This window comes from Loxodonta africana, chromosome 1, assembly GCF_030014295.1.
Source record: "Loxodonta africana isolate mLoxAfr1 chromosome 1, mLoxAfr1.hap2, whole genome shotgun sequence".
Classification (NCBI taxonomy): Eukaryota; Metazoa; Chordata; class Mammalia; order Proboscidea; family Elephantidae; genus Loxodonta; species Loxodonta africana.
Genome location: NC_087342.1, coordinates 120,164,551 through 120,177,891, shown reverse-complemented (window position 1 = coordinate 120,177,891; position 13,341 = coordinate 120,164,551). Strand labels below are relative to the sequence as shown.

General features: G+C 37.2%; 1 protein-coding gene across 1 annotated transcript in view; it reads left to right on the top strand.

Moving 5' to 3' along the window:
• Positions 1 to 787: 787 nt before the first annotated feature.
• The window catches only part of COL21A1 (collagen type XXI alpha 1 chain), a 128,595-nt gene continuing 116,041 nt past the window's right edge, over positions 788 to 13,341 (top strand). The window contains exons 1-2 of the mRNA XM_003404417.3: positions 788 to 996; positions 3,798 to 4,349. Of these exons, the coding sequence (XP_003404465.2) occupies positions 909 to 996; positions 3,798 to 4,349 (640 nt within the window). The 5' untranslated portion in view covers positions 788 to 908. The remainder of the gene's footprint in view (positions 997 to 3,797; positions 4,350 to 13,341) is intronic.

Here is a 13,341-nt window from a genome sequence, read left to right as displayed (position 1 = left end):
AGGGCTCACAGGCGATTGAATCAGTTCTGATTCATAGCGACCCTATAGGACAAAGTAGAACTGCCCCATAGGGTTTCCAAAGCTGTAGTCTTTACAGAAGCAGACTGCCACATCTTTCTCCAGCAGAGCAGCTGGTGGGTTTGAACTGCTGACCTTTTTGTTAGCTTCTGAGCTCTTAATCACTGTGCTACCAGGGTTAGTTCCTTTAGGTTCCATTAAATCTTCTGCTCTCTGATGGGTTTACTATGATTTGTAGTTTATCTGGCATGTTCTCGTTGTCGGGAGTGACAGTCTCTTGTAACTTTCCGTATCCTAACCAGGACTGATTTTTAAAAGACATATTGAAATCATATAACTGAGGGTTTATGTATCAAATAAAATAGATCATAATGTTTTGTAAGCACACCTCATTTTTTAAAATTAAACCCATCATTCAGCTTTATCATACACATATTTTTACCAGATACCTTTGAGTGTTTCTTAAATGCAAATCTATATTTAAAAGAAGAATATTTGCTAACATTGAGGTATTTAAAAGAATGTGATAGGCCATGCCAAAAGGAAGAATTCTAGTAAATATTTTGAGCAAAGTCCAACTTTTTAAAGAAAGCATTTATTTTTCCAAGTAAATGATACGTTAAAAGAATATCATGGTCTTTCTCAACCCCCTTACATTGTCATCTTGTGTTAGTACACTCAGAATTCGGCCATGTCAGATACATCTGAAATAATTCTAAGGAAAATCATAAGATTAGCTGTATTCCAACAGGATATTATAATTTAAAAACTTAAATTTATAATGCTTAGTGATTTATCTTTATTTTTTTATCTTATATGTTTAACTTCCATTTTTTTCTTTTTCCTTTATAGGAATTCTAAAACCCAAATCTTCTAACAGAAACAGAAACATGACTCGGTACATTACATTTCTTCGGATGGTTTTGGTCCTGCTCCTTCAGAATTCTGTATTAACTGAAGATGGGGAGATAAGATCAAGTAAGAATAACATTGTCCCCCTGTGTTATCAATAAATGCATTCTGGAAATCAAAAGAGGGGAAGTCAAGGAATGATTTAAATATCTCATTCTTATTATCTTTGATGCTGTAATTCCCGAAAATAAACACATTTCTATGTTACGCATAAACTGAGAGAAAAAGCTTCCTTCCAAGGTTAATTTTGAGATAACCTCCTGTGGTGGTTTATTCTGCTAACCCATCATGTTTTGGAATAAACAGTCTAGTATTGAGTCCCTCTTGTTTAGCTGAATTGTTTTGGGCTTATTACCTTTGTGTCTGAATCTCAGATTATTCCTCCATTATATGGAGGTGACAAAAGCACCTGCCTCATAGGGTGTTTATCAGGACTGAATGAGATAATGCATGTGAGTGGTTTAGCACAGTGATATCTCAGTATATGGTGATTATTTTTCTGATTGCCTACAGGAAAGCCTGCATCAGAAATGGAGAGCTGTATTTGTAATTCTTCTACCCCAGCCTTTGCTTACAAATATCATACTTTTTTTTTGTTTGCTTATATTCATATTTTAAAAGTCACACACAAACATAAAAAAAAAAAATACCCTACTATAAATTAGCTGTGGTTTTTGTAAAAATAAGATCAGATGGTTTGACAACTTGATTAAGCTTGGCTTAAGATTTATTAAAATGATAATATTTAATGTTTGCATTACAATTTTATAGTTTAATCCACCCAAGCACTCTATAAAGTAATCTGTCGCACAGCCCTCATGGGTTTGGTTTCTCTTTACCCCAACCTAAGGAAAACTCAAGGTAGATACTATTTTTCTCAGTTTTTTCAATGGGAAAAGAGAGTCACAGAATTTAAGGGATTTGCCTAGTGTCCTCCAGCCAGTTAGAGCTGTAGCTAGCATTCAGACTATGGTTTTTGGTTCTTAATTCCATTCCTTTCCTATGACATCATTCATCTCTCTAAGGAGGAGATCTCTGGGAGGAGATTTTTTTTCCTGGGGTTTATAAATGGCGATACTTGCTTTTGTACTCATGCTTTTGGCTAACCTTCTAGTTACAAAATATATGCCCTGTGACTCTGAGACAGGAAGTGGGGCAAAATGGCCAAGAATAAACCTGTAAGAGTTTATAACCATAGAATCTGGTGGCAAGCAAATACTGGCAGGTCCAGATAACAATATGTCTCAAAGAATTTGGGAAGAACCAACCTTGAAGAGCTCTACAAACACAACTTTTCTGTCCTGTTTGTCTCTGCCACAACTCCCCACCCCCCCCCCAAAAAAAAATGTAACCATGTAATTCCAGCCCAGCTTCCAAAAATAACAGAATTGTATTCCCTTGGGCTAGGAAATTTGCCTCTGGGCTGAATTCCATTTCTGCTGCCCCTAGCCTGAACTCCGTCAGTGGTCACTATGACAGAGGCACTTGTATCCCCGAGGCCCTCCTGCAGTATACCACTACTTACCACATAGCACCCCAGGAGTAATGTCATCATTACAGTTAAATTTTTGAGAAAAATTCATGTTTTGGTAAATTTTTTTTTTCTTAATTTATTGGCTGTTTTTTTTTTTTTTTATACATATTTACCTAATTTACCTAACAATTTTGTTAATTTTCAGTGGTGTCTGTGATGGGTGAGTTGTGATAATTGCAAAACTGGGGCCTTTTAATGAGGTTTGTCATCCCACATATGTAAGTAGACATAGATAAAGAAAGAAAAGAGAAGGAGGAGAGACTTTGATCAATTGATTTATTTACTTCTAAGGAGATGAAAAAATACTAATTGGCAATAAAGACAAGAGTAGCTATTTCTTCTCATACATTCTTTTTGGGTATTCCAAATTACTGGAATTACCTAAACAAACCAGGTTGTCTTTTACTCTGTGTCTGTCTCAGTCTAATTTTGTTGTTTGTCTCTCATCTCTGGCCTTCTCATTTGCTATTCCCTCTGAGTGGAATGTCCTCTTCATCTGCCTAAAGCTCTCTTTTTGGATTTCAGATTGCCTGTCAACTTTCCCACAAAATCTTCTCTGATTTTCCTCAGTTAGATTGAATATTCCTTCCTAAGTGTTCTCATACTACATTGTGCTTTTCCTAACCAACCAGTCGTCTGTCTTACTAGACAGAGCTTTTTGATGTATTTTATGAATCTTTGAATCCACTGTCTAGCATGATGTTAGCTACAGAATAGGTACTTAGTATATGTAGACTAAAAGAATGAAATAGGGTTAGAGGCATGCTGTGAGTACTGTAGAAAAAAGAATTAAAATATTTATTTTTTCTTTTTCATTTTACAACTGCTTTTAACTTGTTCAGTTATAACTTGCACCAAAGATAGTATCTCTCTCAAAAGAACTCTAAGATGTGCTGACCATGTGTGTTTCCTATATCTGGAAACAGGAATCTTTTATCTATATGGAAAAGAACACAGTCCACTAAGCACAAGCTGATGTTTTCACTGCTTTATTAACTCTAAAAATGAGTGATCAGACCTTCAGAATCTCATCTTGGATGTAGGACAACAATGAATGCTTTAGAGATTTTGGTTTACTTAACTTTTATCAGTTACACCCAAGAGTGTGGAATTTTATTGGCCGGTTGAGTCCTGAAGTTGGCAGAAATGTGTTTTTAATCTTTCTACCTATTCATTGGTTTACATTTTTTGTAAATATTGCAGACTAGCATTAAACTAAACGTATTTCATTGATAACATTGATGTCAGTGTATAGCTTAGAAGCATGCATTTAAGATTCCTCACTTTTTGATTTTTATATAATAAATGTGTTCTGCTGGCTTTTTTTTTTTAGGTTGTCGTACTGCTCCAACAGATTTAGTTTTCATCTTAGATGGCTCGTATAGTGTTGGTCCAGAAAACTTTGAAATAGTGAAAAAGTGGCTTGTTAATATCACAAAGAGCTTTGACATTGGACCAAAGTTTATTCAGGTTGGAGTGGTCCAGTATAGTGACTACCCTGTACTTGAGATTCCCCTTGGAAGCCATGATTCGGGAGAGAATTTGATAGCAGCAGTGGAATCCATACATTACTTGGGAGGAAACACAAGGACTGGAAAAGCCATTCAATTTGCACTTGATTATGTTTTTGCCAAGTCCTCAAGATTTCTGACTAAGATAGCAGTGGTACTGACGGATGGCAAATCCCAAGATGAAGTCAAGGATGCAGCAGAAGCAGCGAGAGACAGTCAGATAACCTTATTTGCCATTGGTGTTGGTTTAGAAATGGAAGATGCAGAACTCAGAGCTATAGCCAACAAGCCCTCATCTACTTATGTGTTTTATGTGGAAGACTATTTTGCAATATCCAAAATAAGGGAGGTGATGAAGCAGAAGCTTTGTGAAGGTGAGTCAGTATAATTTTGAAACAATTAATAGTTGCACTTTCTTACATTTTGATATAGTCTGTTCATTTATACTGGTGTGGATGGTCGTATCTAATGTGAAATTATTTTAATATTAGAATTGATGTGAGCACAAATTTGTTGTATTTATTCTAGATAAATTTTGTTTTTAGAAACAATTACTTTCTTATAAAGTCTTAAGTTGGAAAATACAGTATTTCGTTACATTTTTCATTTCTTCCTTTCAGTTACATGTTTGTTATGGAGATGGTAGAAAAAGAAGAGATGCACAGAGAATTAAAAAAATATATAAACCATATATAATCATATAACTTCTGTTAATAGATCAGCATTTTTAACTCGTCTTTTTCCTTCATGCAGTGTGCCTGAGAATTTATATATCTGCCTAAATCAGTATAATATTGTATATGTAATTTCATATTATTTCATACTCTATTATTGTATATGTAATTTTTATGCTTTATTACCATGACAGCAAGCAATCTCCAGTGTCATCAAATACTCTTTGAAAATGCAACTTTTAATGCTTGTTTACCTTTTTCTCATTAGAACATATCATAATTCATTTTTGAATGTCCTTTTCTTTACATTTAGTTTATTTCTAAGTTTCTCTAATATAAATAACAGTGAATATCCTTGTACATAATTCTGAATGGGAATTGGTCATTCTTAAAAAAAATACCTAGACATTGAAAAAAAGGATCAAATTACCAACATTTTTAAGGCTCTATAAAGTATTGAATATTCCACTCAAAAAAGGCTTAGAGTCCCATCAGTGGTGAGAAAAAAATGTAGTAGTTAACAGTCTGTTAATTATGTTTATATCATCCTATGAAATTTAATTTCATGTTCACGATAACCCTATTATTTGAGAAAGTTCCATTGTTTCATAAACAGTAATCTGTACCTGCCAGGTGTTGGGCAAGTATAATCAAAATCTACTCCCAACCCAGAAAGACCTTTCTACAAAAGTAGAAAAGAAAGAATTTTTTTTATTATTATTTTATATATATATATATATGCATATATTTTTTAAGTGAACTTCAGATGAAAGTTTACAGAACAAACTACTTTCTCATCAAATAGTACACACATTGTTGTATGACATTGGTTAGCAACCCCACGACATGTCAACACTCTCGCTTCTCAACCCTGGGTTCCCTATTACCAGCTGTCCTGTTCCCTCTTACCATTCCAGTCCCTGCCCCAGGGCTGGTGAGCCCCTTTAAAACCAAAACCAAACCCGTTGCCATTGAGTCGATTCCAACTCATAATGACCCTATAGGTCAGAGTAGAACTGCCCCATAGAGTTTCCAAGGAGTACCTGGCAGATTTGAACTGCCGACCTTTTGGTTAGCAACCATCCACTATGCCACCAGGGTTTCCTGGTGTGTCCCTTTAGTCTTGTTTTATTCCATGGGACTGTTCAATCTTTGGCTGAAGGGTGAACCTCAGGAGTGGCCTCATTACTGAGCTGAAAGAGTGTCCGGGGGCCATACTCTTAGGGTTTCTCCAGTCTCTGTCAGGCCAGCAAGTCTGGTCTCTCTTTTGAGCTAGAATTTTGTTCTACATTTTTTCTCCAGTTCTGTCTGGGACCCACTATTGTGATCTCTGTCAGAGCAGTCAGTGGTGGTAGCTGGGCACTTTCTAGTAGTACTGGACTCAGTCTGGTAGAGGCCGTAGTAGATGTGGTTCATTAGTCCTTTGGACTAATCTTTCCCTTATGTCTTTAGTTTTCTTCATTCTTCCTTTCTCCCGAAGGGGTGAGATGGTTGAGTATCCTAGATGGCTGCTCACAGGCTTTTAAGACTCCAGACACCACTCACCAAAGTAGAACATAGAACATATTTTTTATAAACTCTGTATGCCAATTGAGCTAGAGGTTCCCTGGAACCGTGGTCCCCACAGTCCTCAGCACAGCAATTTGGTCCCTCAGGTCCATGTGTCTATGGAACTACCATGGGCTTGCCTTGCACAGATTGTGCTGGCTTCCCCAGTATTGTGTACTGTCTTACCCTTCACCAAAATTACCACTTATCTATTGTCTATTAAGTGTTTTTCCATTCCTTCCCTTCCCTCATAACCATCAAAGATTGTTTCTTTTTGTATGTAAACCTTTTCATGAGTTTTTACAGTAGCGGTCTCATACAATATTTGTCCTTTTGTGACTGACTTATTTCACTCGGCATAATATCCTCCAGATGCATCCATGTTATGAGATGCTTCACGGATTCATCATTGTTCTTTAGTGATGTGTAACATTCCATTGTGTGTATGTACCACAGTTTGTTTATCCATTCATGTGTTGATGGGCATCTTGGTTGTTTCCATCTTTTTGCTAATGTGAACAATGCTGCAGTGAATGTGGGTGTACGTATACCTATTCATGTCATGACTCTTATTTCTCTAGGATATATTCATCGGAGTGGAATTGCTGGATCAAATGGTATTTCTATTTCTAGCTTTCTAAGGATGCACCATATCGTTTTCGAAAAAGGTTGTACTATTTTGCATTCCCACCAGCAATGCATAAGAGTTCTGATCTCCCCACATCCTCTCTAAAATTTGTTATTTTCTGTTTTGTTGATTTGTGCCAGTAATGCTGGGGTGAGATGGTATCTCATTGTGGTTTTGATTTGCATTTCTCTGATGGCTAGAGATCGTGAGCATTTCCTCAAGTGTCTGTTGGCCGCTTGAATATCTTCTTTGGTGAAGTGTCTGTTCATTTCCTTTGCCCATTTTTTAATTGGGTTATTTGTCCTTTTGTTGTAGAGGTGTTGGATTTTCTTGTAGATTTTAGAGATTAGACCTTTGTCTCATTGTAATAGCCAAAAAATTTTTCATAGTCTGTAGGTTCTCTTTTTACTCTTTTGATGAGCGTAAGTGTTTAATTTTTAGAAGATCCCAGTTATCTGGCTTATCCCCTGGAGCTTGTGTGTTGTTTGTGATTTGTACCCTGTTAATGCTGTGTATTAGGGCCTCTAGTGTTGATCCTATTTTTCCTTCTATGGACTTCATGGTTTTTGGCTTTATATTTAGGTCTTTGATCCATTCTGAGTTAGTTTTTGTATATGGTTTGAGATATGGGTACTGTTTCATTTTTTTTTGCAGATGAACATCCAGTTTTGCCAGTGCCATTTGTTAAAAAGACTATCTTTTCCCCATTGGATGGACTTTGGGCCCTTGTCAAAGATCAGGTGACCATAGGTGGTTGGATTTACATCTGGGTTCTCAATTCTGTTCCATTGGTCAATGTAGCTGTCGTTGTACCAGTACCAGGTGTATTGATTGCCATAGCTGTATGGTAGGTTCTGAGGTCAGGTAGTACAAGCCCTCCTACTTTATTCTTCTTCAATAGTACTTTACTTATCTGGGGCTTCTTCCCTTTCCATATAAAGTTAATGACAAGTTTTTCCATCTGTTTAAAGAATGTTGTTGGTATTTGGATTCGTATTGCATTGTATTTGTAAATCGCTTTGGGTAGAATTGTCGTTTTCACAATGTTGAGTCTACCTATTCGTGGTATGTTTTTTCCATTTATGTAGCTCTCTTTTGGTTTCTTGCAGTAGTGTTTTGTATTTTTATTTGTGTAGGACTTTTACATCCCTGGTTAGATTTATGCCTAATTATTTTTCAAGGGACTATTATAAATGGTATTGTTTTCCTGATTTCCTTTCCATCGTTCTCTTTATTGGTGTATAGGAATCCAACTGATTTTTGTATGTTTATCTCGTATCTTGCAACTCTACTGAATCTGTTAGTTACAGTAGTTTTCTCTTGGAGTCTTTTAGATTTTCTAAGTATAGTATCATATCATCAGCAAATAGGGACAGTTTAACTTCTTTGTTCCCAATTTGGTACACTTTATTTCTGTTTCTTGCCTTACTGCTTTAGCTAAGACTTCCAACACAATGTTAAATAGGAGTGGTGATAAAGGACATCTTGTCTTGTTCCTGTTCTCAAGGAGAATGTTTTGAGCCTCTCTCCATTGAGAACAATGTTAGCTGTTGGTTTTGCATAGATGCTCTTTATTATGTTGAGAGATTTCCCTTCTATACCTATTTTATTGAGAGTTTTTATCAGAAATTTGTGTTGGAGTTTGTCAAATGCCTTTTCCACATCAAGTGAGATGATCATGTGATTCTTTTCCTTCCTTTTCTTTATGTGGTAGATTACATTGACTGATTTCCTAATGTTGAACCATCCTTGCACACCTGCTATGAATCCTACTTGGTCATGGTGTATTATTTTTTTGATACAATGCTGAATTCTATTGGCTAGAATTTTGTTGAGAATTTTTGCATCTATATTGATGAGAGATATTGGTCTGTAATTTTCTTTTTTGTGGTGTCTTTGTCTGGTTTTGGTATCAAGGTTATGCTGGCTTCATAGAATGAATTCAGAAGTATTGCTTCCTTTTCTATGTTCTTCTCTGAATGTTTGGTAGAATTCTCCAGTAAAGCCCTGGGTCAGGGCTTTTTTTTTGTTGAGAGTTTTTTTTTTTTTTTTAATTACCTTGTCCATCTCTTCTCTTGTTATGGGTCTGTTCAGATTTTCAACATCATTTTGTGTTAGTTTGGGTAGGTTGTGTGTCTCTAGAAATTTGTCCATTTCCTTTAGGTTTTCAAATTTGTTGGAGTATAGTTTTTCATAATACTCCGTTATGATCCTTTTTATTTCAGTTGGTTCTGTTATAATAATGCCCCCTATTTCATTCCTTATTTGGGTTATTTGCATTCTCTCCTGTTTTTCTTTCATCAGTTTGGCCAGTGGTTTGTCGATTTTGTTGACCCTTTCAAAGAGCCAGCTTTTGGTTTTGTTGATTCTATTGTTTTTCTATTCTCTATTTCATTTATTTCTGCTCTGATCTTTATTATTTGTTTTTTTCCAGTGGCTGTGGGCTTCTTTCACTGTTCTCTTTCTATTTGTTCCAGTTGTGTAACTAATGTTTTGATTTTGTCCCTTCTTTTTCAACATGTGCATCTAGTGCTATAAATTGGCCTATGAGCGCTACCTTTGCTGTGTCCCGAAGATTTTGATGTGATGTGTTTTCATTCTTGTTTGATTCTAGGAACTTTTTGATTCCATCTTTGATTTCTTCTATCACCCAATGGTTTTTAAGCAGCGTGTTATTCACTTTCCATGTAATTGATTTTTTTTCCTTTACTCTTCTTGTTGTTAATTTCTACTTTGGTGGTATTGTGGTCAGAGAAGATACTTTGTATTATCTCAATGTTTTGGATTTTGTTGAGGGTTGCTCCGTGGCCTAAGATGTGGTCTATTCTGGAGAATGTTCTGTGTTCATTGGAAAAGAATGTGTACTTTGCGGCTGTTGGGTGGAGCGTTCTATATATGTCTATGAGGCCAAGTTGGTTGATGGTGCTCTTTAGCTCTTCTTTATCTTTGTTGAGTTTCTTTCTAGATGTTCTGTCCTTTACTAAGAGTGGTGTGTTCAAGTCTCCCACTGTTATTGTGGAACTGTCAATTTCTGTTTTCATTGCTTTTAGAGTTTGTTTTTATGTATTTTGGAGCACTGTCATTGGGTGCATAGATGTTTATTATGGGTAAGTCTTCATGATGGATTGTGCCTTTAATCATTATATAGTGCTCTTTGTCTTTTATGGTGGATTTTGTTTTAAAGTTTAACTTATCTGAGATTAGTATTGCCACTGCTGCTGTTTTTTGGTAGTTATTTGCTTGATATATTTTTTCCCATCCTTTGATTTTTCATAAATCTACATCTTTGCTTCTAAGATGTGTCTCTTGTAGACAGCATATTGATGGATCCTGTTTTTTTTCTTTATTCATTCTGTCACTCTGTGTCTGTTTATGGGTGCATTTAGGCCATTTACATTCACTGTAATTATTGACAGGTGTGAGTTTATTGCTGTCATTTTGTAGTGCTTTTTTTTTTTTTTTGTGGTGCTAATATTTTCTTTGTTCCTCTTACTCTCCTGTGCTGAGTTCCTTTTGTTTTTGTAGATTTTGTTTTTATTGAGACTGTATGTTTTTCTTTATTTTGATGGGTGGGTTTGTTAACCCTCTTTGTGGTTACCTTGAAATTTACCCTTATCTTCCTAGGTTTAAACTAGTCTATTATTACTTGGTATTAAAAAAAAAAAAATTATCACCTTGCCTTCCTCTCCATTAGAAAGTTGTATACTTATACCATTTATTCCCTCTTTTATCATTCTGACATTGTCATTTACAGATTAACCTGTTCCCTTGTTGCAGTTGTTTTGGTTTTGGATAGTCCTTGAGAGTTCATTTCCGAGATTGGTATCTGGCTGGTACATCTTGCATCCTAGAGTCAGACTGTGGTCTGATGTTGTTTGTTCTCAGACCGAAGGGCTCCCTTTAATAATTCTTGAAAGTTTGGTTTGATTTTTACATATTCCTTTAATTTCTGTTTATCTAGAAATATCCTAATTTCACCATCATATTTGAATGAAAGTTTTGCAGGATATATGATTCTTGGTTGGCAGTTTTTTCTTTCAAGGTTTTGTATATGTCATCCCATTGCCTTCTTGCCTGCATGGTTTCTGCTGAATGATCAGAGCTTAGTCTTTTTTTTTTTTTTTTTTTATTGTTTCTCCTCTGATGTGATTTTTTTGTTTATCTCGAGTTGCTCGCAGGATTTTTTTCTTTGTCTTTGGTTTTAGCGAGTGTGATTATGATATGCCCTAGTGTTTTTCTTTTGGGGTCTATCCTATGTGGAGTTCATTGAGCTTCCTGGATGGTCAGCTTTTCATCATTCATGATATTAGGGAAGTTTTCTGTCAGCAGTTCTTCAATGATCCTCTCTGTGTTTTCTGTTTTCACTCCCTGTCCTGGAACTCCGATCGCTCACAGATTTTTGCTTTTGATAGTATTCTACATAATTTTCAGAGTTTCTTCACTTTTCTTCGTCCTTTTTTCTGATTTTTTCCTCAGAGTTGTATCCAAGTGTTTGTCTTCAATTTTGCTGATTCTGTCTTCCATTGCTTCAATCCTGCTCCTCAGCCCTTCTGTGACACTGTCCATATCTGAAATGTTGTTGTTTATCTTTTGGATATCTAGTTGTTGTTTTTGAATGATTTTTAGTTGTGGATTTATTTTGGCATTTTGTTCTTTTATTATTTTCCTGAGTTGTTCCATTTTTTGTCTGTATTTTCCTTGAATTTTTCTACTTTTTCCATAAATTTGTCTATTTTTTCCTCATTTTTGTCTGCTTTTTGCTTCAACTCTTGGGTTGCTCTGAATATTAGAGATTCGAATTCCCTGTCAGGTAGTCCTAGTGCCTTTTCTTCTACAGGGAAGTCATCTGGTGTTTTATTTTGGACGCCTACTGGAACCATCCTGTCCTTTTTTAAAATATGTTTTGATATTGTCTGCTCTCTTCGGGACACTCAGTAGTTATTTTCTTCATTTCTTGATTGTAGATTTTTTTGTTTTGTCCTGCCTTTTTTTTTGTTTGTTTGTTTTATTTGGTTATGTCTGAGCAGGCAGGCTGTGTGTTCTTTGTTGTTTGCTCGTCTATAGCCATGGTACTTTTTGCCTCCTTATCCAATGGACAAGGCCAGTCATTCAGCTATGGTGCAGCACGGCAGATCCAGCAGAAGGGGAGGGGCTGGGATGGGTTGTTTGTGGCACGTACTAGGGCCAACAGGGTGGGCCAGGAATCAGTGCTGGGCAGGTCCCAGTAGGCTGTGCCTGTGCTGCTCAGGGGTGTGATGCTCAATGAACAATGCAGGTAGGCACGAAAGAGGGGGGAGGTTGTGATGTGTGGAGTTAATAGGGGTATGGGAAAGAGGAGAGAAACAGGAGCCAAAAACAAACAATCAAATTAAGAAAAAAAGGGTGTTAAGGGAGCTTGCCATTAGAGCGGATAGATGAGAAACTGAGAAATGGAGAAAAGCAAAAAGGAAAAAATAAAAAAGAAAGGAAAAGGGAAAAAGAAAGCAAAAGTAACTAGACAAAAATCTGGAAAAGAAAAAAACTCCCAGGAGTCCCAGACTCCCACTGGAGAGGCTGCTAAGACTGAAGAAGTGGCCCCCAGGCTGCAGAGTATAGCCTGGCTAGAGGGGGTATAGATGTCACACAGCACCAGATATTCAAGAGACAGAAAAAGAAGATAAGTGTAGAGAGATGAGAACTTAGAAATGGAGAAAGACAGAAAGGGAAAAAGAGAGAGAAAAGAGAAAAAAAAAAAATGAAAGAGGGGAAAAAAAGAGAAAGAAATGCCCCTAGGGATCCCACCTACGCGGGGAATAGCTCCTAAGCTGTGCAGTGCAGCTGGCTACAAGGGGCTTCCAAGGTGTGAAAATAAAAAACAAACAAAAGAAAACAGAACAAAGCGAAACAAAGCAAGACAAGGAAAAAAAAAGCCCCAGGGGTCCCACCAGCATGGTGTCGCAGGCTGGGGGAATGGTTCCCCAGTCCAGCGTGGCTTCACAGTCTTTCAAGAAGAAGCAAAGATGGCAAACAGAGCCAGGTATTCCAGAGAAAGGAGGGGTAGGTGGTAGGAGGCACAGAAGAAACCAAAAGAGATGGAAAGAACCAATACCAGCTTAGGGGCCTGGCTAGTGTGGGCAAGGTGAATCCAAGCAGACTAAGGCCAAAGTAGTTGCCTCCTGGTGAAGAAACTGTGGCTGGAGGGAGGCAGAGGAGGCCGAGGAGGGGAAGAAAGGGAGGGGGATAGGAAAATGTATATTGCTTGTTACTGGTTGCTCTGTCTCCAGCTGGGAACTTCGTGAAGCTGCTTTCTTGTACTCCCTGTCTGTCGATCTCCTACATGAGTGGGGTGAATCCAAGCGGCACTGACACTGCACTTCCTGGCCAGCCGAGGCACTGCAGCCAGCCAGGAAGCTCGGAGGTAGAGCAGCTGGGAGAGAATGGGGAGTGGGAAAGCATGTATCACTGGTTACTGGGTGCTCTTTCTCCTGCTGGGAGTTCTGTGAAGCTACTTTCCTGTGCTCCCTGTCTGCCAACGCC